Source organism: Zonotrichia albicollis, chromosome 20 (assembly GCF_047830755.1).
Source record: "Zonotrichia albicollis isolate bZonAlb1 chromosome 20, bZonAlb1.hap1, whole genome shotgun sequence".
Taxonomy (NCBI): domain Eukaryota; kingdom Metazoa; phylum Chordata; class Aves; order Passeriformes; family Passerellidae; genus Zonotrichia; species Zonotrichia albicollis.
The window spans coordinates 5,440,025-5,464,774 of NC_133838.1; the positions used below are offsets into that span (position 1 = coordinate 5,440,025).

The following is a 24,750-nucleotide window of genomic DNA, read 5'->3' on the forward strand; positions in this document are numbered from 1 at the left end:
CAGACACACACACAGACATACACACACACACACACACACACACACACACACACACACACAGAGTGTGTTGTTGTCGTCCTTCCCCGTCCCAAGCCCCCAGCTCCTCCCGGTGCTTTAATCATCTCCACATTCTCAGGAGGGAGCGCAGCCAGCGCCCCGGGCTGCCTGTGTGGGCTTTGGGCCCAGCTCGCTCAAAGGAGCCCGGCACGGCCTCAGGAGGGCTCAGCCTTTCCCTCCCCATCCTGAGTTTTGCCTCTTGGGGAGGAACATCCAGAAGCTGCCACTCCAGACCCTGGAGGTGAGCGCTGTGAGCTCCTGCTCGCTCGGGACACGTTTGGAGAGGGTGGCTGAGCACACAGGCATTTATGAGGGAAGCCAGTAATGCTGTTTGCAATTAAACAGCTCAGCCCTTTCCAGAGCAAGACTGCTTCCCACCCCTGAACCACAGCAACCTTCAAAGCCTTTGGCCAGAGTTCCTTGGCACAGGGTGAGTTTTCACCCCTCCTGTCCAAGAGGTCTCTGGAAAGGACTCGCTGACGGTATGAGCAGAGCTGAGGAGGCTGGATGCTGGAGGGAATTCAGGAGGGGAAATGACACCAGTTACCACTCAGAAGTTTTACCTCAGAAACACCAAGCCTCCTCCAGCCCATCCCAATCCGTGCTCTGCATCCACAGTGGCAGAGTGGCTGCGGCCGGGGCCCGGTGCCAGTCCCAGGACAGCCCCAGTCGAGCGGGCCCCGCTGCAGAGGCAGTAACAACCATGGAAAGTGCTCCTCATAATCCCTCTGGAGAGGATCGAGCCATGCTGAATGCAGAAATGAAGACATTTTATGGCCACCTAAGGACTGAGCAAGAGAGCAGACACCAGCAAAGGGATCCATGAGGGAATGAGTGGAAGTAACAAGAAATTGGGAGTTTTTTGGGAGCAAAAGGGATAACTTTCATTTAGGGAACAGGACACTGTTTCTCCCAGTAAGTTTTCAACTACAGACTGGGAAAATCCTGTAATAATTATGTCCATGTTCTAGTATTACAGAAAATGCTGTAATGAGATTGGGGCTGTGCTAGGCTCCTCCAGAGAGCAGGGGGGCAACATGCACAACCTGCTCCATGTGCCCACTCCCCTCCATCCTCTCCTGCTCCCGGCAGAGATTCCAGGATTTGGGAACCCTCCTGATGTGCAAAACACCATCATGACGTGAGGAAAGGCTGCAGGTTTCTCCCACTCTAAGCACAAGCTGGAGCAAGCTAGTGAAGGTCTCAGGACATGGTGGCTTGGCTGAGGCTTTCATCTCTGATCCTCTTCAGCTTCATAATTTCCACCAGTGAGATTTTCCTGGAGGTATTTCTGGCTCTTTCTGTGTTGCTCTCCATATCCCACTGAATATTGCATGTGCTATCCTTCCCCAAGGACTGTTAGTCTGAAGAGAACTGATTCTGTTCTAGAGCTGCTAAATGGCACCTCTTCTGTTCCCTGGCATGATTAGATCTGTGCATTTACCACTGGTTATGTTTGCAGGCACTTTTGGGTGTGATTAGCAGCTGAGGGCTGTCAAGGAGTCAAGCTCAGGCGTTAGAGCCTCTCTGGGGGCTGCAGAGGAAACAAAAGCAGCATTTTTTCCTTTCCACAGAGGCTCGTGGTTGAACTCAGCACAGATGGTGGTGGCAGAGCGACCCTGAGGGGTCTGAGCTGCCCACAAGGGCCCAGGCCGCCCACCCCGTCCCTTCCCAGCCCTCCTGCCCTGGGGTGTTTGGGTGTTTGGCTGGAGATCCTGACCCAGACAGAGTGAGAAAAAAGGAGCTGGAGCTAAAAACGGGGGAGAAACAGGGAGGGGAGGAGACACCTTCTAAAGGGTTGGGATGGGGGGAAATCTGTGCCATGGGCCTTCCAAAGCTCTATTCCTTACAGAAGTGCTTATAGAGATTATTGTTCTTAATTTATGTAGATCTACTCTGGCACTAGAAGAACTTAGAAACTAATTAAACAGCAACTGAAGAACAGCCCTGGCCTTGGATCTCACCCAGAGGGAAACAATTCCTGGGAATCCTGAACCAAGAGGGAGCTCAGCTGTCAAAATGCTGCTTAATCTTCTTAGAGATGATATGAAATTTGGGGTGATTTTTCTGGAGAAAAGGGAAACAAATCAGTTCACAAATCCTGGAGTTCTCAGATAGCAGTGCAAAGTCTTTTGGCATCAGTGGCCCAGGGGAAAGGAATCATCTGACGAGCAATGATTTTTGACACTATGTTAAGTAAAGGACTAGGACCCAGTATCCAAATGACTGTGTCTGGATGAAATCCAGGGAAAAAAAGGAGTTGGCTTTTGGGAGAACACTTTGCTAACCCTATTAATGGGGAGAAGAGCAATTACACACATGGCTGTAATAGGCACGAAAATAGTTAACACTCTGCCACAGCTCAAGTAGTGATTTTATGAGTCCTGATGAATTTGAGCTCCCATAGGAATATCAGGGTGGGGTTTTTCACTCTTTTGGGACTATTTCAGGCTCTCATATACAACTACTGAATTTTTCCATCTATGGATTTAACTGAGCTCCCTGATCAGCAGTGAATTAAGGGACCCTGTTGTCCTGTGAGGACAGAGCCCCACCACACCTCAACTCTGCACCCCTTCAGCTGGGGATCCTTTCAGTTGATGCTTTCCTAAAGTTATCCAGCATTTGCTGAACATTGCAAGGAGCTTTTCTAGGTTAATCATGCTCTGAGCCTGGGCAGGCAGGCATGAGGAAAGTGAGAGGAGAAAAATCTTGCTGTGTTATTATAATAAAACACACAATAAATACTAAGGAAAGCATTCCATACATCCTGTCTGAGGAAATTCACCATGCCTGACCTCAGCCAGCTGAAAATCAGCCGTCCCCTGGGCTCGTCTGAGGGTTAAGGGAGAAAGTCAGCATTTCCACACATCTAATCCCAAAAGAGCTGTGTAAGGAGAAGGGGATTCCTTCGTTTCATCAGATGATGATTCCTCCTGTGTCCAGTGCCAGAGCTGAGGTACCTCAGACAAGATGTTCAGCTTTGTGAGGGCTGATGCCACTTGAAACAAATCAGACCTTTGACAGTGCCCAGCATGTCTCTGGACCACACCAGACCCCATCAGAGCTGTCCTGTCTCATTCCCAGCTCTCCTTGGCGTGCCAGGAGAAGGGATGAGAGCCGGCAGCAGGAGCAGGCTCGGGCTGCAGCTCCTGTCCTCGTTTGCCCTGTGCTGAGCAGCTGACTCTCCTCGTGGCACCTCCTGCAGTCCCTGCACCCGTCTGGGGGATGCTCCTCTCTCTCAAACAGGCCACGGGATGGACCCTCAGGGCCCAAAGCACAGAGCAGCACGGCAAGGCAAGGTGAGAGCACCCGCTGCTCGCAGGGCGTCGCTGGCAGGGTGAGCCTGACCTCGTGGGATCAACAGCAGCCTTTGTTTTCGTTATCCCTTCCAATTAATCAATTTTACCGCTAAACAAAGATGACTCTTTGAAGGGGAGGTCTCCTATTTCAAATCTTGTTTCAGGAGATGTTGTGGATGATCTTGACCAGACATGTCTTCTTAAAGGGATGGAGATGCTACTGCTCTGGCTGAGCACCCTGGAAGGTCATGGAATCCCAGAATGTCCTGGGCTGGAAGGGACCCACAGGGATCATCCAGTCCAACCCTGTCCCTGCCCAGAACCCCAATAACCCCACCCTGGGCACTGCTGGAGCCCTGTCCAAACTGCCCTGGAGCTGTGGCAGCCTCGGGGCCGTGCCCATTGCCTGGGCAGCCTGGGCAGTGCCAGCACCCTCTGGGGGAAGAGCCTTGCCCTGAGCTCCAGCCTGAGCTGCCCTGGCCCAGCCCCAGCCGTGCCCTGGCTGCTGTCCCTGTCCCAGGGCAGAGATGGGAGCTGCCCCTCGGGAGGAGCTGCAGACCCCAGGGAGGTCTGGGCTCAGTCTCCTCTGTTCCAGCTGAACACATCAAGTGACCTCAGCCACTACTCTGGTGGTCCCTCCTGATCCTTTAGCACCCTTGCAGCCTCTTTTGGATACTTTCTAGGATATAAGATCAAAAAGCCCTTGGAAAATTCACTTTAATATCTCATATTCCTCTTCAAAGATGAGTTACCTGCTTTCTACCAATCTGAAGGACTTAAACATGTATTACCAGCTCTTCCCACGGGGAAAGTTCATGCAGGAAGATCACATTCATCTCACGTGGTTGACAGAATGCTCCTGAGGAGGACGGGGGCTGCAGCACTGACTTCATCACTCACCACCAAGACTGAACCCCTCATGTCTTTGATGCTATTAAGCACCTCTTGAGTGTGGGTGAGAGCCAAAGCTCATGGCTGAGCCATAGCAAGTCTCCAGTTGGGCTGGATATTGATTTTTGGAGGACTTCAACATATTATTCTCCTCCTGGTTATCACCACAAGCTCTTAGTGCTTCCCAGTGGACAGGGACTATTTTGTCTGTGCTCATATGCAGTCCTTCCCTTTGCAGTTTACAGGGGCAAACTCTGTATTTTTATCCTGCCTGCAAGAAAGTTCCTTGGCTCAATGATCAGAAGCTCCAATTCAAGTTTATAGAGGTTTTCCATTTGTAGTGGATACAGAGCTACTTGCAACATCCATCTGGAAATTCAGTGCTAACATACAATAAAGCCATCCACAGCATCACTCTTGGTTCTTAATGGAATTTGTTTGTAAACGGACATAAACAAGCACCAGCTTCAAGGCAAGAGAAAAGCTTTGGTGGCTCTGTCCTGGGAAAACCTTGTGCAATAGTAAAAAAACCCCACTGTCTGCTTCCTGCCCTGCTTACAGTGAGTCTTCGTGCACATTTTATAAGAGAAACTGCCTGGGTATAAAAAGAAATGACTCACTGAAACTGGTAACACTGAACACAACTTGGTTTTGATCCAAAGCCAAAAAAATGTTTTATTTATTTGAAATGTAAACGGTTTCTTTATCAACTGCCTTTTTCAGGGGTTGTTTAGGGCAGTTTCCTTCCAAATAGGTTGCTCAGCCCAGAGTTTTGCAAAATCCTGGGAAACAGGGAAAGCAGCAAGGAAGACACAGAAACCCTGCTGGCTGATTTATGGAGAGTGGGATGGGGCCTCCCATCCCTGGTGAAAGCCTTCTGAGAGCTGCCTTTGCTGGAGACTTGTTGCTGCAGCAGGATGGGCAGTGCAGCTCACATGGCTGGTGCTGTACAGACACACCGAGCACAGCTCTGAGGCTCCTCTCTGCTCCAGCCCAGCCTGATCTGCAGCTGGGGAGCACCATGGGGGCACAGGGACCCCAACAGGACCCTGTGTCACTGCTGGAGCCTCTCCCCTCTGGGCTCCATGGCATTCCTGCTCACTTTGGCGCTGGTGCTGGGTGAGGGCTCCTGCCTCCAGCTGGGCTGGGTGGATCCAGAGCTGCTGCTCTGCTTTGCCCTGGGCTTTCCACCATGGCAAGGGTCTGCAGCCTGGCTCGGTGGGAGCAGGGGAGGCTGAGATGTGCTGGAGCTGCACTGCTGCTGCCCAAGGGCATCTCCCTGCTGTTTTGTAACAGGATTTGGAGGAGCTGGAGGGAAATCCGTGCATCTGCCTTTACCCCGGTGGGCACAAGGGACACCCCATCCTCTGGTGCTCATCCCAGCAGCCCTGGAAGGAACACAGGGCTAGAGGCATTTGGGGAGTGGATGGTGTTGGGAAGGAGGGATGGTGGTAAAGAGAAGGGGATGCCTGTGGGCTCACACATGTGTGCAGCATTCATGAAAAGGAAGGGGATTGATGGTGGGATAGTGGCAGAATTAACTGATTGCATGAAGAATTGATCAGTGAGGAAAAAGCATCACAGGGCAGGGAAATCCTGCAAGGCACATCCAGAGAGAGGAAAAAAAACAAAAACAAGGATAAAAAGGGAGATGGTGCTACTGAGCTCTGAAGACTTAATCTGGTTAATTCTTTCAGCATGTGGTGTGCACATGGGGGCAGAAGCGAGAGGAAAATACTTGCTCGAGGTGAAGAAAACAAAAATCAACATTCCAACTGTTGTGTTTCTTCTGAAATGAAGAGCAAGACCTTCCCCAGCCACTAACCAGCAGCACAGACATGCTTGGGTAATTTATATCATGGGCAAATTTATATCTGAGCCTCTTCTCTGGCCTTTTTCAATTCCACCCATGAGAGAGATGAGTTCAAGACGTTGTGAAAACCATCTGGAGCCTCATTGAATAGTTGTGTGGTCCCACTTTGAGCAGCAGAGACACAGCACAGCCTCCCCTGCTCCGGTCCTGCCAGGGATAACAAACCCTGCAGCCGCGGGCTCCTCGGTCTGCAGAGGAAAACCCCTCTCAGTTTTAGGAGGGTGCACACAGTGGAGGTGTTCTGGCAACCATGACCCACAGAGCTGCTGGATTCCAGCACAGCCACAGACCCCAACCATGGAAACCACCTCAGTTTGGAACAACACTTTGGAAGCATTTCTGAACACCCGGGGAATTTGAGTCAAGTGCTGTGAGGGACATGGACAATACTCTGGTGTGAAAAGCTCCTTCAACCAGCATTGCAGCAAAAAGCCACTCTATGGCCACTCTATGGCCAGTGCTGGTGATATGTGAGGGCACTAGGTTGAATGATGGTGGAGCCACAACCCTTTTTTGTGAACAAAGCAAACAATTGAAGTCACCGGTGCCCTGGTCCAGGATGGGAGTGGGTGGGAAGGGGTTGCCTGGGGGCAAACCAGCATCACTTGGGGCTCTGGCACTGATACCCTTCTGCAAAGGCCTTCAGCACATTTCTTGAAGAAACAGCTGGAAGTGTTCCAGCAGCAAATGTATCTGACTCCAAAAAATATCTTGCTTACATTAGAAGTGTCTGGATGGTGAATAATGTAGAGAGGAGAAAGTGTCATGGGGCAATTAATAAGCTGAGGCTGTACATGGTGGCAAGGAGAAGAATATATTAGGGGAAGTGACAGGCAAAGTCAATAAATAGTGGAGTGGTATTTGGGAAAGGTCTGGCACTTCTGCAGCGGGCTGGGCAGAGCACAGCAGCCCTCCTGAACATGCCAACACTCTGTTTTTCTCTAATGCCACCACTCTTTTTCTCCTGAAGCTGGAATTTGCCCGTCAGCTGCAGAGTGCAGGATGGAGACAGCAGGTTCCCTCTCCATCCATTCCCACATCCTTCTTCCCACTGGGCTGGCCTGTCAGGGGAGTGCTGTGGTTTGTCTTTACAGTTCCTCCTCCTGAGAAAGTTGTAGGATTTGAGAATTGTAGGTTGTCAGGTGAGGTTTGTTGTGGAAACCAGGGTGGTGCAGGATCCAGACAGCGTGAGGTGAGAGCTGGGGTCTGTACCCCCCTCCTTGTACACCCACAGCCAACAGCAGGGTACCCAGTAAAATGAGAGACCCCTCCAGTCCCTCCAGGGGGTTTGCAAACCCCACTGAGCATCGTGTGATGGGGCTTGGCACAAGGGACAAACCAGTCCACAGAGCATGGTCAGCGATGAAAGAGTAATTTGAGCAGACAAAAAGATCAACCACAGGCTTTCCCTGCCAAAGGAGAAATATGACTTGGGACAAAAAAATTCCATGTTTGCCTGAGCAGAATAATCTGCAAATGCAATCAACCATTTGGGTAATTGATGTTTCTTGCTGTGCTCAAACTTCTCTGTCAAAACTGTGGGGGAAAAAAATCGCTGCTGAGGAGAAGCTCAGATCTCTGAATTGCAAAGGACACAGGCACAGGACCCAGCACAGCCCCGAGGGAGCTAACAAGAGCACAGAGCAGCATTTGATGTTCCCGAGACTGCTCCAAGCAGCCCAGCTCCCCAGACCGGGAATCCGATCACGGTAACAAAAGCAAACAAACCACGGTTTAAATAGAAGCAAAAACGTTGGAAGGGAAAAACCAATGAGAGCAAATGTTTACCCCAAAGATGGGATAGTTTAGAAATTATGGCTGGGAGCCAACTCTCCAATATTTTTAGTTTCAGAAGGTTTGCAAGCCTCAGCTGCCAATGTGGCCCTGGCCGCTCTGCCCTTGGAGCAGGGACCTGCTGCAGGTGCAGCTCCAGACACACCTGGGGAGGAGCAGCACAGGTTCAGTGCCTCATCTGGGACACATCAGAGAATGGCTTGCATTTATCAGCTAATTATGATTAGAGCAGAAACAGGTAAAGTAATTACCATGGTTATGGACACACAGTGAAGAAGCCCAGGGGGCATTAAGGAAAGGGAAAACAGACAGACCCTAAAATGCAGTTTTAATATGGATTCATACTAAGAACAAGTTCTTGCTAGCTTTAGTTAAAAGCCCAACTTTGAGAGCTGTTTAAGAAGATGAAGTTCTGGGATTGTTTGTGATAGGAAACCATGAGGGATTAAGGAATTCAAGAGAAAACCACAAGCCTTCCAGTGCCTACAGGGTCTCTGGGAAACCCAGAAAGGGACTTTGGACAAGGGTCTGGAGGGACAGGACACAAGGAATGGCTTCCCACTGCCAGAGGGCAGGGATGGATGGGATATTGGAAAGGAATTGTTCCCTGGGAGGGTGGGGAGGCCCTGGCACAGATGGCCCAGAGCAGCTGTAGCTACTCCATCTCTGGATGGTCTTTAGGGTCCCTTCCATCCCAAACCATTCCAGGATTCAATGATTAAAACCTGGCAGCAGCAGAGGAGAGTGAGGGATGGGAGAATCAGGCACAGCTGCAGCAGCCAGTGCTGTCCTGTGAACACATCAAGGAGAGCTCAAGTACAGAGATAAGAGCAGGCAAAAGAGATAAAAATGAAGATGCTGCCTTGTGTTGTGACTGCTGTTTAAGGGAAGGACAACAATGTGACAACCAAGCCCCCCAGTGCCAGCCCTCCAGGGCAGCCAGCCCCACACACAGAAGAAACAAACCAGGTGTGAACTTATATTAATTTTATTCACATTTCCAGAGGAAAGCATCGGTGGAGTGCAAGGTAATGGCTAGTGTAGAAAAGCTCAAGTATTTGGTTTAAAACAGGCAGATATTTGTGAGGCTGAGCCGAGCCCCTGCTCTATTCCCTACACGTGCTTCCAGTTCAAGTAACAGGAATCTCCAAAATAAGCTGGCTCATCACATCATGGGGGGGATGTCAAAAACTTTAAAGCTCTCTGTGGTATAAATCCCTAAGTAGGGCATAAAAGTAGCAGGCAGGCAATCTTGTACAGCTGAACTGGCTTATCCCTGGGCCAAGTGTTGGGCTTTTCCTTCAGCAGCAGAGTTTTGCTGTCAGCGATGCCAAATGCTCCTGTCCAACTTTAATGTGATTCATTGCCCAGAGCTGAAATTTGCTGCTACTGGATTATGGGGATGATTGTTGGTGATGGCACAGAAAAAATTTAACAGGACTCCCAGCCGAGGAGAAGAAGAGAAAAAATTTGATTGCTTTGAATTTCAAAAACAACAAAAAGGGAACAAAAACACAGCCAGGAATAAGATTTTGAGAACTGGAAATTCCTAATTGCACGGCTGGCCCATGGGAACTTGACACAGCTCCGAGCTGCTTCTAAGGAATCTACCTGTATTGCTAAGAGAATCCTGGGTTCAGCCGGGCCAACAACTGGCTCTTGCTGACATCCAGCAGACTCAAAATCTGCCCAACCCCAGGTGGCATTAACCAGCTTCACATTTGCTCCCCACAGAGCCACAACTTTTGGATTTTTGCTTCAAAGTGCACATTTCAAATTACACAAGGCATCAGATAACCAAAGCCCCTGCAGAGCCCTGGTTATGGCACAGGCCTGGAGCAGGACTGGGAACAGGCAGAGCAGAGTTTGGACAGGCAGCAGGAACAACCCACCGAGACAGGGGAAAGCAGCACTCCCTGACACAAGTGGAATGGCACCAGCAACCGATGAATTCCTGAGTTATGGGGCTAAAAGATGAGATGGTTTAGTTTTGTTCTATATTGTAAATATCTGGGAGTTTTAAATGTGTCCAGTGAAGACACTGGAAGTCTTTTTGTCCTGTGAAGTTGCTGGATTTAATTGGAATACAGCTTATATTTGGGGAAGGAGTGGGTAATAGATGTGTGCACATTCTTGCTTGCTCTGCAAAGACAATTATCAGATTACAAAAAAAGGCACAAGAAGCACATTCCTCCTTCTTTCATCCCTAAAAGGTTCCTCCTTCTCCCCTGCTGAAAGCACTGTGCTGGCTGTCACTGAACAACCTCCAAGTACACATTTTCCTCTTTGATCCAGCTGGCTCAGAAGCCCCAAGGATTAAAGATTTCTCTTCTGTTTGAATAATGTCACTGACTAGAATCTCATGGCTTGTTTAACTGATTCTCTTCATCCTCCATCTATACATAGTAAAAAAAAATTGAATTAATGTTATATTTTGGTTTATTGCTAGAGGCAATCTGCTGTCCCCCAAATCAGGCTCCCAAAGGAAGGAGGTGAAACAGAAAATCTGGAAGGACCTGCTTGCTTGAAACAAGAAAAAGGCAAAATTGCACTTGCCCCACCTGGCTGGGTGTCACAGAGGGGGAAACTGGGGCAAGGAAGGGCTCAGGGTTATTTAGTAAGTCGGTGGAGAGCCAGGAATAAAACAGCCCAGCTCTGGATCTTCTGTTCCAGTTGTCAAGAAACAATTTTGCTTTGCCCAGAAGGTGTGTTCTGTCAAAGGACAGGACATGCCACTTACAATTCAAGTCCTAATGTTGACACTGCATGGCAGAGTAGGATAAAGGAATGTGACTCTTTGGTGAACATCCTGGTTATCATACTAAAAATGTATTTTAATAAATTAAATTCACCCCTTGCCTAGTCCTTAACACTGCAATAAATTTCTCCCCTGTAGCTGCCTGGCTGATATTTAATGGTTCAGCTATTAAATATCCCACCAAACCTGTGTCTTCTCTGTGAAGGCTTAAACTCCTAAAATTCTTATAAAAAAAATATGGAAACAAATTGTTCTAAATATTATTCCAGGACTGAATTGCTTCAGTGGTGCGGATTCTATTTACAATTTTAAGGAACCTTCTGCTTCAGACAAGTCACAAGAACCTTCTCAGCAGCAGGAGGGTTGGACAAAGCGTGTGGGTGACACAGGAAGGGGGAACAAGTGTGTTCCTTGTGTCACCACACAGTCACGGACAGCGTGTTCGCTCTGTTCCCGACAGCTCCTGGGAGCCATGCTGGTGGCAGAGATGCCAAGGGAGCTTGGGGCGCCTGTGGATGGATTACATCACCATGCAGTGCCCTGAGACACCCCAGAGCCTGGCAGAGGCTGAGGGCAGAACCTGTCACACACACACAGAGCACGCCAGGGCTCCCACGGGCTCCCACACACAGCACTCAGCCTCCAGCTATGGACAAAGGGCTGCAAGGGCTGCCTGAGCTGGGGTGGTTCCAGAACAGCCAAACAGCCATCAGGGAGAGTGGCCAGAGGGAGAGCACGAGTGGTGCTGCCAGCAGCAATAGAACAGTGCACAGAGCCCAGCAGGACTCACACCCTGAACAGTGCACAGAGCCCAGCAGGACTCACACCCTGAACAGTGCTCAGAGCCCAGCAGGACTCACACCCTGCCATGGGGAGAGGAGAACTCGGGAAGTGCCTGTGGGGAACCCTCCAGCCCAATGTCCATGGGATGCTCCTCACACTGCCTGTGCTGCAGCAGGAACCCCCTGTGCTCCCAGCCAGGAGAGCACAGGCTGCATGTGCAGGAACACAGCCCCAGACTCTGCTCCTTTTCCCCCACACAGCAGCTCTCTTTCTGTTGGGAAGTTCCCTCATTTTGCTGTTTAAGTCCTGATTCCTCTCCAGTCTCACATCCCTGTGTGCTCTGCCTGCTCCCAGAGGCAGAGGAGCTGCTCCCCTGCCCTCCAGCTCTCTGGCACAACACATCCAAATCCACCTCAAGGGGAAAAGGCCAAAGCACTTCACATTCATCAGTTTGGATGGTTCAAAAGAAAAGCCATTTGTTTCTAGGGAATCTGTTTGCACACACACTCTGGCCACTGCTGGCTTTCCAACTCCCATTCTTAGCATTTGGCTGAGAGTGGAGAGGGCAAGAACAAACACACACCAATCCCCAAGTGCTCTTGATGGTGCCATTTTGCCAGATGTTCCTGGTGCAGAAGGAGCTGCACAAAAGCACTGATGGGAGAATTACAGCTAAAACACATCCCTCTGTCTCCAGCAGCAGATGCCCTTATGGGATCTTTGCCTACCCAAAGGCCACCTGCACTGCCATTGCCTCCTGACAGGGAACGACAGGAATGAGGACATTTTGCTTGCTGGCAGAACCAGAGCAAGCCATCCCTGATGGAAACCCGCTGCCCATGCTCCCTTCCTGCTGGGGTGTAAGCTGCCCAGCAGCCGAGGGCATCACAACAACCAGGAGCAGTAGGAAAAACTGGAATTTAACAATCAGTCCTGAAAAGGTCAGCTCCTGAGTCACAGCAGTGAAGGATATGGGGGAATTGCTTTGAAGTGCATCTTTTTCCTCTCTCTTTTATTACACAAAACACATTAATCTCGCTGGTGATCACTCAGTTTTTCAGGCACTATCACTGGACACAAAGCCAGTTTTACTCAAAACTTTCTTCTTGCTCCTGCAGCTCCACCAGTGCTACCCTGGATTCCCCTTAGAACTGGAGGTTTCTTCTTGATCTCAAAAAGAGATTGATATATCAAAACCAATTCAATTACAAAATATAATAATATCCTCTTCTTGGAAGTGAAGCTGCCCCATATTCCAGACTGTGGCAGGATTTTTATAACCTCAAACCATTCTTTCCTAAATTCTACTTAAAATGCATCAGAGTCCCAATCCACCTGTCTGGTGTGTTGTAATGCTCACAGCTGAAGATCGATTCCCTGTCAATTCCTCCTGGATCTGCCAAAGGCCTTTTCTCAGTTGTCTTCTGCAGACTTGAACATGAGGATGGCATTGTAGATCTTCAGGGCAGGGCCCAGTTTGATGCTGAGTATTTTAACGATGTCATTCTGCTTGAGGAGCAGGAAGGCCTCGCCATCAATCTGCTGGAGGTTGGAATAGAAACAGGAGAGGGATTAACCACAAAGGGACAGGCAGGATTTCCACTTCTGGTCATTCTGGGATTCTTGCCTAGTTCTGGCCCCTACACCCCATGATATCCTCTTTCCAAAGGACACAGACCTCATGTCACAGAGCTCTCCCTAGAAATGGAGAAGCCTCATGTGTCCTGCCCATGGCAGAGGTAGGACGAGATGAGCTTTTAAGGGCCCTTCTAACTCAAACCATTCCATGATTCCATATGCTATACAGACTAAGGCATAGTGAAGATGCAATATGGCTGGAAAAACAGAGCCTCCTAATCCATCAACAAGGACATATATTTGATTAGATGCAAATCAAGCAACTGATGAACATACTACCATGTGAAAATACAGGATACTGTAGGTAGCAGCGAGTAAAATCATGACACACCGTTTCTGAAAAAGGTTAAAAATTTACTCAAGCAAGAACATCCACAGAGACAACACAGATATAATTAATATAAACCCCAAATGCTGCAGGGAGGAAGCCAAAGATTAATGGACACAGACAAACAATAAGTGTCTCCCTAAGTTATTCCATTAAAATCCATTTACAGAGACTGACAGTGTCTCCTCCTCTCGCTTGATGCTCACCAGTGCAGCGTGCAGCACACAGCACTGGACAGTCAGCCCAGCCAGAATAACAATTCTGCTATTTTTGTAGTCTTCCCAAATAGAATATTTTTAGATGTCAATGCCTGGTGCAAGAGGAAACACAGTAAACTCAGAGAACACATAATTACAGCAAAGAGCCAGGAGCCAGGAGATTTGGTTTTCCCACCTCTCACCACAAAAGAGACCCTCAGCAAGTTACTTAACCTGCTACTGAGAGTAACTGGGAAGTTAATTCCTGCACTGGGAATGACAGCAGTGCTCCCAGACCACAGATGGCCACACCAAGTCCTTGAATCTTATTTTCAAGCTGCCTCAAGTCTACGCTGCTGCAATGAATGTGTTAAAAATAGCCTGAAACAAATAGGACTGTGCTGCTTAAATTAAATAATAGAGTCAAGAGGAGCAGAAAACTGCTGGAAAACAGTCCTACATTTCAAAATGGCTTTGTGTCCAATATTATTTATTCCTATGCTTCATTTTCACTGCACTTCCTTACACTCACTTATTTTAAACAGTCCTGCCCTGAACTGGACCTTGAAACATGTCTGTGCTTTATTATTCATTCCTTTGTTCCATCTTATTGGATAGGTTTTAGAATTCTGCGCACAATTTGTTCTCTTCACTCCTAATGTAAGCAGCAACTTATCCCCCTCCAGCCCCCCAGCAAGGGAAGTCTGCAAGGGATTTATTTATCCTGGATATGAAGCATTTGGAGGCTGATCCTGGACATTGTGGGGGAGTTCAGCTCTCCTGTCACTCACACCTGTATTCTGGCCAAAGACAAACTGCTAAAAGGGTTTTAACTTCAAACTGACAATATGCTTTGTGCATAAACTGGAAAAACAACACAAGCTCCTCTAAATCAGGTGTAGGGAACCTCACTTTGCAGAAAATAAGGATTAGAACAGACTGTGGCTATAGCACTCTCAGAACCAGAAAGTATTCACTGTGTTCAGGACCAGAAGAAATAAAATACATGGAGAATAGTTGGATTTATTAGATTTGCTGGTACATCTCACCTCTGTATACACCCTCCCTAGAAATCCCTTTAACACAGCTACAGTGAAAGATGGGTTCATTTGAACAAATTTCACTATTCCCACTATATTCAGTTCCTAAGTATTCTACTGTATTGTCACATTGTGGACAGTGCTTTTTGCAAGCCTCTATTTCTTTTGCTTCCTATTTTGTGTGAGTCTGCACAGTTTTTCAAACAAGGGAAAACAAACCACAGATAGATAAATCCACAAAATGCACTGCAGCCTGATTCCCCCTGAAAGGGAGGCAGCTCTGGAGCAGACAGTGATTACAGACCTGCCCTTTCCAGTCACTGCCACGCAGGAGGAGTGGCTCCAGCCCTTCCCTGGAGCTCCTACAGTCACACAGGAGAGCTCTGAGGACAGAATCACAGAACCATGCAATGGTTTTGGTTGGAAGGAACCTTAAAGCTCATCTTGTTCCACCCCCTGCCATGGGCAAGGACACTTTCCACTATGCCAGGTGGCTCCAAGCCCTGTCCAACCTTCTAGGATGGGGCAGCCACAGCTTCTCTGGGCACCCTGTGCCAGGGCCTCCTCACCCTCACAAGGAGGAACTTCTTTCTAATGCCCACCCTCCTTCAGGTTAGGGCCATTGCCCCTTGTTGTGTCACTCCTCATCTAAAGACCCTCTCCAGCTCTCCTGGAGCCCTTTAGACCCTGGAAGGGGCTCTGAGCTCTCCCTGGAGACTTCTCCTCTCCAGGTGAGCACCTCCAGCTCTCCCAGCCTGGCTCCAGAGCAGAGGGGCTCCAGCCCCTGGACCATTCCTGTGGTCTCCTCTGGATTCACTCCAGGAGTTCCACATGCTTCTGACACTGGTGCCCACAGCTGAAGGGAGCTCTGCAGGTGAGGAATGACGGAGCAGGACAGAAGGGAAGAATTCCATGCCCACGAGCTGCCCACACCATGAGATGAGTCCAGGACAAAGCATCTGTGCAAATTCATCAGGAGCTCCTAAAGAACCTCCGAGTGATACCTGCATATAAGGGGAAGCTGAAGCACCCAAGGGATCCCTGTTTGTGATGCACCTACAAAGCTGTGCCAAAAATCAGCACAGCCACCCCCTGTGCCCTTGGAGGTCTCCCAGAGGCCATGGTGAACACACCAGGAACGGGACCAGGGCCCAGCCCATGGCAGTAGTGACAGGACACTCGTCACACAGGACATGTTCTGACTTTCCAACCTCTGCTTGTCAAACTAAAGGTTCCCCTCCTGCTTCCAACGATTCCTGGGAAACCCTGAGCTTGCCAGGCTCCCCAAGGAAACAGGAACATGTCCTTGTTAGAGGCAGCAGATGAGATCCTCACTAACCATTCCAACAAGGCATCTCTAGAGCAGTGCCAAGCCCATGGCACAAGGGTCCAAGACAGGATGTTAAGCAGAAGCTCCATGATTGGAACTGCATGGGAAATTTTAAGCAGCAAGATGCAATTAGCCATGGTGGAATTCAGCTCCATGCTGAGGCTGCCACTGCTCTGCTATGAAAGGGCTGAGCAGGTCTGAGCTCTCTGCTGTAATTGCAGGGATCTGCAGCACAGGGTCTGGGCACACCCCACTTACCTCTTCCCTGAACACAGATGCTTGCTCTTTGCAGCCAGGCAAACGCTGGATAAAACTCACCACCTGCAATTGCATGTAAGAGAAAGGAAACACAGACAATTAAAATGAGACATCATCAAGAAAAAACCTCTAATTTGTGTATGAGAATTCCCTATGCAAGAATGTTTAAAACTTTAATACTCAAAACTCTCACATTAATGAAGGCTATAGATTGAAAACATTGCTGGGTTGCTGCTGCCACTCCTCTGCATATTTTGGTTACCACCAGTAACTGCCCCTATTGCCATTTGACCATTTCTCTCCCTGTAAGAATCCAGCTTTTCCACTCTTCTAGAAGGTTCTCACAGAATAAACATTATTTTTCCAGATAAAAAGCTATATATGGCTTAGACTACTTTAAATTCACTCACAATTCCACTTTCTCTACAGTACTGTTGGAAAGTAAAACAAACATGAAAAAAGGATTTAGACAGTTTCCCAAGATGACATGCCTCTAAGAGACAAGATAAACCAACTGAATGAGCACTGCTGGTTTACCAACATGCAAAGGTAGAAGAGCTGGAAAGGAAGATGGAAGACAGAAGAGAAGGAAAAGAGTTTTGGTTTAATTTAATCTGTGCTGGGTGCACAGGATCCACAGAACCAAGAGGATTAAACAAATAAAAGTTAATTTTACATTTCACATTAGGGAAAACCTTTCTAGGCAAAGAATCTGTTAACATTTGGAATAATCTCCCTGGACTCAAGCAAGCAGCCCTGGGGTTACATTACATAACACCAAGGAGTGTGAGGAGCAGCCCTGTGTGCAGTCGAGGATGACTTAATGTGCATTGTCTTCTCCAGCTGCAGCTTCCCTGGTTCACAGGAGATTTGTATATTGAGGCGTAATCAGATCAAACATCTCCTGTTAATTGGACGCTCCCTTGCAGGAGCAGCTCTGCTTCATGAGGCGTAACCATGTGAGTTGCTGCAGATGTGACATTTCTTCCCTGTACACAAACAAGCAGTTGGGAGGGGTCACTGTCAGATTCAAGCTCCCTTCAACTCAAAATTGTCAAAGTCTCTCCTAAATCACATCCCTGTACCTCCAGATCATCCTACCCCTAGACTTGGAGTCAATCCCTCCCCTGCAGTTCCAGCCAGGCAGGAATGGGGCTCTCAGAGTGCCCTCCAGGTTTGCTCTGCCCTGGCAGGAGCAGCTCTGGCTCCTGTGGTTTCTGTTATGTAACCTGAAAGCAGAGCATCCCTCTCCTTCGTCCTCCTCTGCCCCTCCATCTTAAAGGCAAACCCTAAATCCACATCTCTGTTGGACAGTGACTCCAAATTTTCTTCTGCAGAAGTGTAAACTCCTATTAATAATCAATACCAAAACACTACTTTCCTTCTGAGTCCCCCTGTCTGCTAACAATTAAAACACAAATGAAAGTCTTTCTGCCAGGTCTGGCTCCTTTGAGAATTTACAAGACAGTTGGACCCTTGGGGCAAGAGCTGAGTGCTCCTCAGTGTCTGTGGCACTGAGAGGCTGGCAGACATCTCCAGGGAATGAATAACCTGGGCTTGCCTTGTTCCTGCATCCTTCCCTGCACAACTGCTGCTGGCTACTGTCACTGACACGCAGTGACAAACCTTTGATCTGCCCCAAGGCCTTTGGAGGGACACTGCAACCACTGGAGAGGCCTCTTGAGCAAACAGCAGCCCTGGGGTTCACCAGGAATGGAGAACAGAGAGGGAAGAAAGATGCAAGAGGACAGAATGGGAGAGAAGGTCCCCTGGACATGAGACAGACCCCAGTGAGGCACAGGGACCTGCCTGGCTGTCAGTGCTGGGGAGGAGGGTTCCCAAAGCAAGACAGGGCAGCTGAGGGAGGCTTGGGAGCACAAGAACAAAACACCACAGGAATTCAACACAACTCCACAATACTGGCAGGGAAGCCTTGAACCCTGAGAGGCTGAGACAGGGAGGGCTCAAAGTGAGGGTGGGACAGGTGTTGGACAGGGAACATCTCAGAGGGATCAGAGCTTTTCTATAAGAAGGTACAAGTCTGCTGGCCCTTCCTGCTGTAACCATCCCATGGCTCAGAACTGCCTGCTGGAAACTCTTACACTCCCCAAGCACATTGGTGAAGAGAAAGGGCTTGAAAAAGAGCTTTGTGCAACCCTGAGAACACCCTGGAAACTGGACAGCACCCTTGTGGAAGGCGCTGATGTGTGGCAGACACACTGGGATCAGCACAGGATTGATGGGGACCCGGCAGCCCCACACTGCACTCCCCCAACAGCGCCCGCAGGCCGGCCCCTCTGAGGCCACACAGGGGAACTGGCTTAACTGGAATTCAGAAATCCACTTACACTGGGCACAAGGACAGTCCCCCCACCCGGGGTACTGGCATTTGAAGCAGGACTAACTAATGAACAATACAACTCTAGCACATCTTAATGTTCTTCTATGAGTCAATAATCTGTGCTCTGAAAACATGACAGGAAGCTTTCAATAAATACCAAAGCTGCATAAAAGTAACTACTCTTAGTGACTGCTCAGTGTTACCACGACTTTCTTAGCTTGAGGGCCCCTAAATGCTGCTACTGCTGCTGCTCTGCCATTTCAGCTGCTCCCAACCAGCAGAGAATTAAAGGAACTTCTTTTTTCCTTAATATCGGTTTTATAAAATTATAAAAACAGTTCTTCAGCCTAAAAACAAAGGAGAATTTTACACCCTCATCACTCCTGTTTCAGATCAGCACAGGACTCCTTTGGACTCCTTCAGGACTCCTTTGTACAGCAGAGTTCAAAGCACAACCCAACAGCAAATGCCTGCCCCACAGGAAGATGTTGGGAGCCCAAATGCCAACAGACCAAATGCACTTTGGACACCCTAAAACACAGCAAGTCCTGCTGCTTTCAGCTCCCAGATCTGTGGCTACATTGCACTGCACATGCTGATCCTGCAAGTGCTCAGAGAGAACCCAAATTGACTCCTCTGGGAATTTGTGATGAACATAATTCAAACCAGAGGCACTTTACTGAAATTCAAGATAAAACCTGTAATGATTTCAGCCAGTACATTGTGGTGCTGCAACTGAGCTTTTTAATGTGCCATTCACACTGCTACTGGCAGCCAAAAGTTCCCCAGTTGTTTCAGGCTGCAGCAGAGTTCAGTTTATTCTGGGTTTGAATCACTATATCCAGTGCCCTGCATCCATGTCTGTGGTCCCTGCTCACACTCATCTGTTATCAAACTAATATCCCAGTTAAATTTACCCAGCAGTTGCTTTAAAGGTCAACTGCAAAGGACAAATTTTATTTGGCTTGGATCCTGACACTGTACTCCCATGAAGCGGCCTCCTGTTTTATCCAAAAGAAAGAGATTTTGATTATCATGTCAGAGGATTATCTGCTTCTGACTTTATTGATTTCATAAAAGACCTTTTGGAAAATCATTGGAAGCTTTCTCAAAAGGACAGGAACAGTAAATCTTTCAGAATTTTTTTTCCTCCAGAGTATGAATTTAATTCTAAGACATTTTTATTAAAAAGAGCAAAAAAACACAACCAAAACCCAACACTACCACCAAACCACAACAACTCAACACAAAAAAGGACCAGGTTTTAAAACATCAGCACTAATTGCTCTGTCCCTTTTCCAGCTGCTGTGGTTGCCATCTCCCACATCACTGCAAATCCCACCAGACTCCTACCACTCCTCCAGCATGAAGAGCAAAGTCAAGATAGGATTCATTCGATGTTAAGAGGCACTTAGGGAAAATGCACTTTCTAAAAGTCTCTGAAGATCCTCTCTGCATCAGGAGCAGCAGTACCTTTTTCCTGCTTTGCAGATTCTCTGCATCCTTGCAAGCACAACTCTATAGCACACTTCTTTGGAATTAAATGCCCTGCAATTAAGCACCAGGATCCAAATTATAACCATTTCCCAAGCACAGAGAGAAATATTATTTATGCCCAAGGCATCGAGGCAAAAACCAACTACTCAGCACACAAAACACTCTGGCTTTTTCACACACCACCTAATTACAGGAGACATCTCAAGAGCTGCAGAGACACATCTCCAGCTGCACAGCTACCTCTGCCAGAAATCAGGTCAGGCTGTGGGCATTTTGTTCCCAGGGAATCAGGCAGGGAGATGCAGCAGGAGTGGGCATGCACAGTGCAGTTTGGAATTCTCTGCACTGTAAAAGTGAATCAGCAGCAAAGTCACAGGAGAGGGGGAGGGAGATCAGAGAAAGGGAATCTGCTGTCAGAATGATGCTTCAGGCCCGAGAACTGAGAAATCAAGGGGTAAATAAACAAGAGGGAGGGAGGAAATCCTTTTGAGGGCAATAAGCTGTGGATACCAGAGGGTTAACAGGGGTACTTCCCCTCCCTGATAAAGGGTCTTGGGTCTGACTTCCAGCTGAGTCAGCTGTGGCACACGCACAGCAAACAGAAGAGCACTGCCTAGGAGAGGGAAGGAAATAAAGATGTCTCCCAATAAGCACTCCAGAGGAAGAGTGCTCTGGCATTCCTGCATCCTGGGAGAGTGGAGCAGGGAACAGGTAACTCACCTCCTCCACAGTCCATTTGGCAACTTGTTTGGCTGTCAGGCCCGAGACCTCCGGCAAGAGCCTGCAGTGCTGCTCCCAGAAGAGGTGGAGGCGATGGCTCGGGTTAGAGGCCAGGGAAGGCATGAAGATAGACTGGTGGAGGGCCTGCTGGAGATCCAAATCAGGGCCTGAAAAAGGAAACAAGGTAAGTCAGAGACAGGCTTCAAGTAGGAGCAACTACAACAAAGCAGGAGGAAGGGTCACAGCCTGGAGGGGAAAGCAAGACAGGGTGAGCAGAGGCAGGCACAGCTACTGTGTGGCACACGGAGCTCTCAGGACGTTCTCCCCCTCCCGAGCAGGAGACAGGGAAAAAAAAGGTAAGATTGCCAGGCTGGAGGCTTTATCATTAGCTTCTTCCCTGGAAAATGATGTCATGCTGCTAACAGAGAAGATGTTTGCAGCGTTTTATTGACAAGGTGGAGGAATTCTGGTAACAGCATCCTCGGCTGGGAACTGATGGCACCGTTCCAGCCCCTGCTGTAGCCAGAGCTCTGTGCTGCCAGCGTGGCCTGGGCTGACTCCCCAGGAGACTCCCAGGCCAGGAGTGCTCAAGGTACCTCCAGACATCAGCTCCCTCCTCATGTGTCAAGTGAAGCTCGGAAAACCAAGGCAAAAAAGAGAGGAAGGAATCACCCCTCCCTAATGAGATCACTGGAGCAGTGCAGAGTCATGGTCCTACAGGGACGTGCTGCTTATACAACAGGAAGCCAGGCAGGGATGGGAGCAGGCTGGCAAGTACTCCTCTGGTTTACAGTGGCACGGGGGTCTACCCCCGACCCCCCCCCACCCCTGCAGGCTGCCCAGCGCCATCCCGTGGCATCCCCGAGCATTCCCACTGCATCCCAGCCCTCGGGAAGGCTCCGTGTGCCTGGAGCAGCCGCTGCCCCTGCTGCCCCTGCTGCTCCTGCTGCCTCTGCTGCCCCTGCTACCTCTGCTGCCCCTGCTGCCTCTGCTGCCCCTGCTGCCTCTGCTGCTCCTGCTGCCTCTGCCCCTCTGCTACCTCTGCTGCCTCTGCCCCTGCTGCCTCTGCTGCTCCTGATGCCCCTGCTGCTCCTGCTGCCTCTGCTACCTCTGCCCCTGCTGCCTCTGCTGCTCCTGCTGCCCCTGCTGCCCCTGCTGCCTCTGCCCCTCTGCTGCTCCTGCTCAGCAGCTCTCAGTGGGCTGAGGTGTAGGATGTGGGGGGTAATCAGTCACTATGTGGAAAGCACAGAGGAAAATGGCAGAAATACAAAGAAAAAGCAGATTCCCAGGGCTTGCCAGCTGCCCCCTAGCTGAAGGGGAAGCAGCTCTGGAGGTAAAGCCTGTCCTAGGGAACAGTCACTGCCCTGGCCTGAGAGCCCACTCAGCTCATCTCCACATCCCTATTGGTCATGGTACAGCATCAAATTTCTAATACTGAAACCAAGGGAGGATAAATAAAGCCTGAGTAAGAACTGCTCAGTTGAGGAGCTCCTGGTGGAAAGTGGGCACAGGACCTGCTCCATGGGAGGGCTGTTACCCCTTCCTTCCCTGCTGCACTGCTGCACAGGTGGGGACAGACAGCACCTGGTCTTGTCCCCACCTCCTGCTCCAGGAGGTCCCACTTGTGCCCAAGGTCTCCCCCACTGCCACATTCCTGCTGGGTGGGCATTACTTCCATCTCAAACCAATTCCTTTTCTCCACTAAGCACAAATCCTTGGACTAAGCACCCAAACCATGACCTAGACAAGTGACTTTCCCTCTGACAAAGAAGTAGTGATCTCATAGTTTAAACACAGCTGAGAGGAAAGCTCTGGGTAATTGTGAAATTGCAGGTCAGTGGATGATTGCATTTCCCTCCGTTGATTTCCATCACTCCACGGAAGGTGAATGTGAAGGGAGAATGGGCAGCTTTCCCTGCCAGCTGCCACTGCAGCTTGGAGCCAGCAGATCCCTCAGCTCTGTCTGCAGAACTCAGCACTAGGTAAAAATGAGTATTAAAAAAAAAAAAAAAAACAAAAAACCAACATCCAGGCACCTGTCCCAGTTTGTGCCTGCTTAGCTATTTTTGATTGGAGACTTATTACCATCTTAAATCCTCCTAAAAGCCTGGTCAGCTCTGTTCTCTGAAATGGCTTTTTATAGTAAATCTGAAAGTTAAGCATATGGTTTGCTAAAGTGATAGCAGAAAGCTGCTCTGATAACTTAACCTGTCACATACCAGGAAAAAAAACACCACTGTTTTTCCATTTAGCTTTTAATTTTCTTTTTAATCCTTAAGAGAACCTTTAAAAAGTCCTCCAATGATTCAGAATATGTTTCTGAATACCCATGAGGGTTTAAAAAAAGGGGTTGATGGAACTTAAACTATCTGCTAAGTTCTGAGCAAGTCTCCCTTGAGCCCTGAGCTGGCTCTGTCACAGCCTGACAAAGGTCACAGACTGTTTGGGAGCCCCTTGTCACTACAGGGGAGTTTGCAGTGGCACAAAGACCAGTGCAAACTTGTCTTCTCAGTTAATAAATACAAGGCTCCACTCTACAAAGCATTGAATCTTTCACTTCTAAGTAATTTTACCCTTTCTCCTCATTTTAAAGGAACTGCCATCATATCCAGCATGTGCTTTCTCTTGACTGTGGAATCAAAGACAAAAAAATTTGTGAATTCCGAATGCTCCTTGTGACTGTGGGGATATTGCAGAGATAGGCACACACACAGAAAGAAGGAATAAAACTTAACCAACCTTTCCCATTGCTTTCCTGTTTCACCAGCTGAAACTTGATATAGGCATGTGAGCACCCGAGCCTGAAAGCAACAATTACAAAACATTTCACAAGATACAGAAATGAATGTAATTTCTTCTCCATACAAAGATAAATGAGATTTATAGAAACTAAAAACTTTTTCCTCTTAAAATAAGCAATAGCTTCATCCCTGACATCTCTCTGAGCTAAGGGCTGTTCTAACAAATTCATGGCCAGAACTCAGATCTGAGTTTACTGCAGGAAAGAGAGGGCCCAAAACAACAGGAGGAAGGGAGACTTACCAAGTCATTCTAAAACACTCCGCTGCAAAACTTCAATCAAATTGGGCTGTTTGCTATTTACATCTTTATTTCAGATACAGCAGCAGCATCAAGAAACACTATGGTTAATGCATGAAAATTCATCACAAAAGTCGTATTTACGTTTTTGGTGTGGCTTTGATGGCTGCAGAGGAATCCTCCTCTCCCCAGCCTCGCTCCCGACTGTCTTCTGATTGCTCTGATGGAGTGTGGATGCTGCTGTGACACCACTTTTCACTGTCTGGTGCAGATTTTCTGCAAAGACAGATAAATGACAATAGCTGAGCTGACATTCTCTGTTCCCTTTTCCCACAGGAGAGCAAAGCTGGCTGCTCCTAGCAAGTGAGAGCAACAACCACCACCTTGTGGCAGAACCTCCCTCTTCCCTCCATGAGTACAAAGTGTTTTATTCCTCTTCTGCAAGGACTGAGGGAGTTTAAGGGCAATAATTCAGCCTCTGTGGACTCAGGCTCTGATCCCAGCAGCTACAGGAAACCACTGTGTTATGGTGAAAGCAAGAGATTTAGCATTTCTGAATCCTGATACCTCTGGATAACATTTAAGAGTTTCCATTACTAAGTTTGATGCATAAACTGAGCTACAGAGCTGGCCAAGGGAGGGCAAGCAGCAGGATAATACCAGACTTACAGGCTGAATTCAGACATCCCACTATGAGGAAATTAAATACTTAGAAGAAAATAAATAGATTACAAATCTAAAATGCCAATTATTCTGTGAGAATTCAAAATCTCCCAAGAGCTTTATGGTAAGAGTGCTATTGAAATGCACACCAATTTTGGTGTGGAAATTAGGGAATGAAGATGCCATGAAGGCTAGGGAGGAGAAAGAGGCATTCATTCCTTTTTTCTGGACAAATAGATCT

The 24,750-nt window shown here is 48.5% G+C and overlaps 1 protein-coding gene across 4 annotated transcripts in view; it reads right to left on the reverse strand.

Moving 5' to 3' along the window:
- Window positions 1-8,877: 8,877 nt before the first annotated feature.
- The window catches only part of LOC102061802 (lethal(3)malignant brain tumor-like protein 3), a 42,621-nt gene continuing 26,748 nt past the window's right edge, over window positions 8,878-24,750 (reverse strand). For all 4 annotated transcript variants that reach the window (XM_074555487.1, XM_074555486.1, XM_074555485.1 and 1 more), the window contains 5 exons: window positions 23,991-24,122; window positions 23,547-23,608; window positions 20,808-20,974; window positions 16,250-16,312; window positions 8,878-13,000 (listed from right to left, as the gene is read on the reverse strand). In XM_074555487.1, coding sequence (XP_074411588.1) covers window positions 12,872-13,000; window positions 16,250-16,312; window positions 20,808-20,974; window positions 23,547-23,608; window positions 23,991-24,122 — 553 coding nt within the window. In that variant the 3' untranslated portion in view covers window positions 8,878-12,871. The remainder of the gene's footprint in view (window positions 13,001-16,249; window positions 16,313-20,807; window positions 20,975-23,546; window positions 23,609-23,990; window positions 24,123-24,750) is intronic.